This window comes from Mus caroli, chromosome 2 (assembly GCF_900094665.2).
Source record: "Mus caroli chromosome 2, CAROLI_EIJ_v1.1, whole genome shotgun sequence".
Lineage (NCBI taxonomy): Eukaryota > Metazoa > Chordata > Mammalia > Rodentia > Muridae > Mus > Mus caroli.
Window position 1 is genome coordinate 24,681,485 of NC_034571.1, and position 2,457 is coordinate 24,683,941.

The window sequence follows — 2,457 nt, forward strand, 5'->3', positions numbered from 1 at the left end:
CTTCTTCTTCTTCTTCTTCTTCTTCTTCTTCTTCTTCTTCTTCTTCTTCTTCTTCTTCTTCTTCTTCTTCTTCTTCTTTTCCCTCCTCCTTCTCTTACTCCTCCTCTTCTTCTTCCTCTTCCTCCCCTTTCCTTGTCTACCTTTTTCCGGGCAACTTTAGCAGGACCCTTGGCCCCATCAAACTTGCCTTTAGACTGACAGTCAGCGACAGCCTTCTCATCCCTTCAGCTCTGCTGCCTTGGTAACGTAGGCTGCTTTTCACTGTCACTGAAGTTCTTCCACATCTCATCCAGATTTTTTGTCACATCTCCAAAGGAGATGCCAGGGTTTGTGGATTTGATCCAGACAGAGGTCTTTTGGGGGGCATTTAGGTCCTTCTTCTTTTTCCTCTTTAGTTGGTCCATCATAGCGTACTTTATCCGCCTTTGCCATTTCATCAAACCTTAATTTCTCTTTGCTAGGCATGGTCTTCCACCTCTCAGAGCACTTATAGGAAAACTGCAGAGTTGACTGGAACCTCTGGGTTTTTCTTCTGTTCTCCCCTGCGTGTCTGCACGAAGAAGGCATAAGCAGACATCTTGCCCTTTGGTTTCTTGGGGTCACCTTTAGCCATTCTGACTGTCTCAGGCCTTGAGGTTTTAATGACCCATCCCAGCTTCCTGTCTGTTCTCTGCTTCCTGTCAGCAGAGATGATGTGAGAGCTGCCTCATTCTCCAGCCAGCAGCCTTCCCCATCTTGATGCCTGTCTTTGAACTGTGATTCAGAACAAAAGCTGCGTCCTGTCAGGCAGTAGGTCAGGGCCTCAGTGGGTGAGGGTGACTGCCAAGCTTGATGGCCTGAGTTCAATCCCTGGGACCCACAAGCTGGAAGGAGAAATGGATTCCTGAAAGCTGCCTGCAGATGGTACCGGATGCTTGCACTCACAGATAAACAAACACTAAGGAACCCAGGAAGGTTAAACTTGTGCAGGCTCGGCTCTTCAAAGGAAAGAGTTGTTTACCTGCCTCCATCTGGAATGCTGGGAATGGATGCAGTTTACTACCTGGTGATGTTTTGCTATCTATAGGGCCAGGCTTCACCCAAATGCAGTCTAGGGCAACAGTTCTTGTCTTAACTGTAGCAAGACTTAGTCTATGGAAGTAATTGAGTGACAACAGGAAGGTCACAGGGCCACAGTGGGGATCAGGGGGGACACCAAGGGGAGGAGGCAGCAGAAAGAAAGCGACAGAGTAGCCAGTGGGTGATTCTGGAAGGCTCTGGACTACTAGGCTATACCCTAGTTTCTGGCATTAGGGTGTTACTGGTCTAAATAGTGAGTTGACAGAGAAAGTGGGTGGGGCGCTGGGCTCTAGGTGTTTTTGCTATGTATGAAAGTCACGTTGCCAGGAGTAGTCTCCCTAGGATTAGCAGGCCCAGGCTGTCAAAGCTTTGCCTGGCCCAGATAGTGACACCTGTGGCCACCATGGTCTCTCTCCAGGGTCTTCTTCCTGAGTGTGCCACTGGATTCCATCCTGGAGCGGCTGACACTGAGAAGGACAGACCCTGTCACAGGAGAAAGGTTGGTCAGGGTTTCCTGGTGGCTGGTTGTGGAGGGCTGCTGATGGCCAGGTCCCCCGAGAGCCACCTCTTCATCTACCTACTCAGTCCTATTGTGGACCTGCTGCAGGGCAGTGCTGCCTACTGCAGACAGAGGCAAGAAACAGGCTTGCTCAGTGAGTTCCTCTGGGAACGTCTTCTGGCTTCCTCAGGAGAGGGAAAAGGGAAGGGGTATACCAGGCATGGCAGCAGCACACTGGTGAAGTACCTGCCACTGTGTTCCTGGCCCCCAGCTGAACTCCTGCTTCAGAAATGGCTGCAGCAGATGGGTAGGCTCTGAGTACTGGACAAATCCTGTTTGAAAGGATGAAGAAGTACAGACGAAGTTGGGAAGGTGCTCAGATGGCAAATGCTTGCCTCACAAGTATGAGGACCTGAGTTTAATCACAAAGACACACACATGTATACACACACACATGTACATACACACACACAAACACACACATACATATACATACACATACATAGACTCATACAGAATACAGATACCCCCCCCACACACAAACACACACACTTACACACACATATGTACGCCCATACCCCCCCATACATACATACACACACAAACACACACACTTTTACACACACACACACACATAAAACAGTAAGCCATTTGTGGTAGTATATACCTTTAATCCCAGGACTTGGGAGGCAGAGGTAGGTGGATCTCTTTTGAGGCTAGTCTAGTCTATACAGGGAGTTCCAGGACAGCCAGGGCTACACAGAGGAAATCCTGTGTGGTGGCTATTCTTGGTTGTCAACTTGTTGACGTCTGGAATTAACTAAAACTCAAGTGGCTAAGTGGCTGGGTACATCTGTGACGGATTGTCTTTCCCCTCCCCTCCCCTCCCCTCCCCTCCC

The 2,457-nt window shown here is 49.4% G+C and overlaps 1 protein-coding gene across 3 annotated transcripts in view; it reads left to right on the plus strand.

The window, feature by feature from the left end:
* The window catches only part of Ak8 (adenylate kinase 8), a 115,619-nt gene that overhangs the window by 110,346 nt on the left and 2,816 nt on the right, over positions 1 to 2,457 (plus strand). For 2 of the 3 annotated variants that reach the window (XM_021155504.2, XM_021155507.1), the window contains one exon: positions 1,478 to 1,558. The exons of the other annotated variant lie outside the window; for it this stretch is intronic. In XM_021155504.2, the coding sequence (XP_021011163.1) occupies positions 1,478 to 1,558 (81 nt within the window). The remainder of the gene's footprint in view (positions 1 to 1,477; positions 1,559 to 2,457) is intronic. 3 annotated transcript variants of the gene reach the window in all.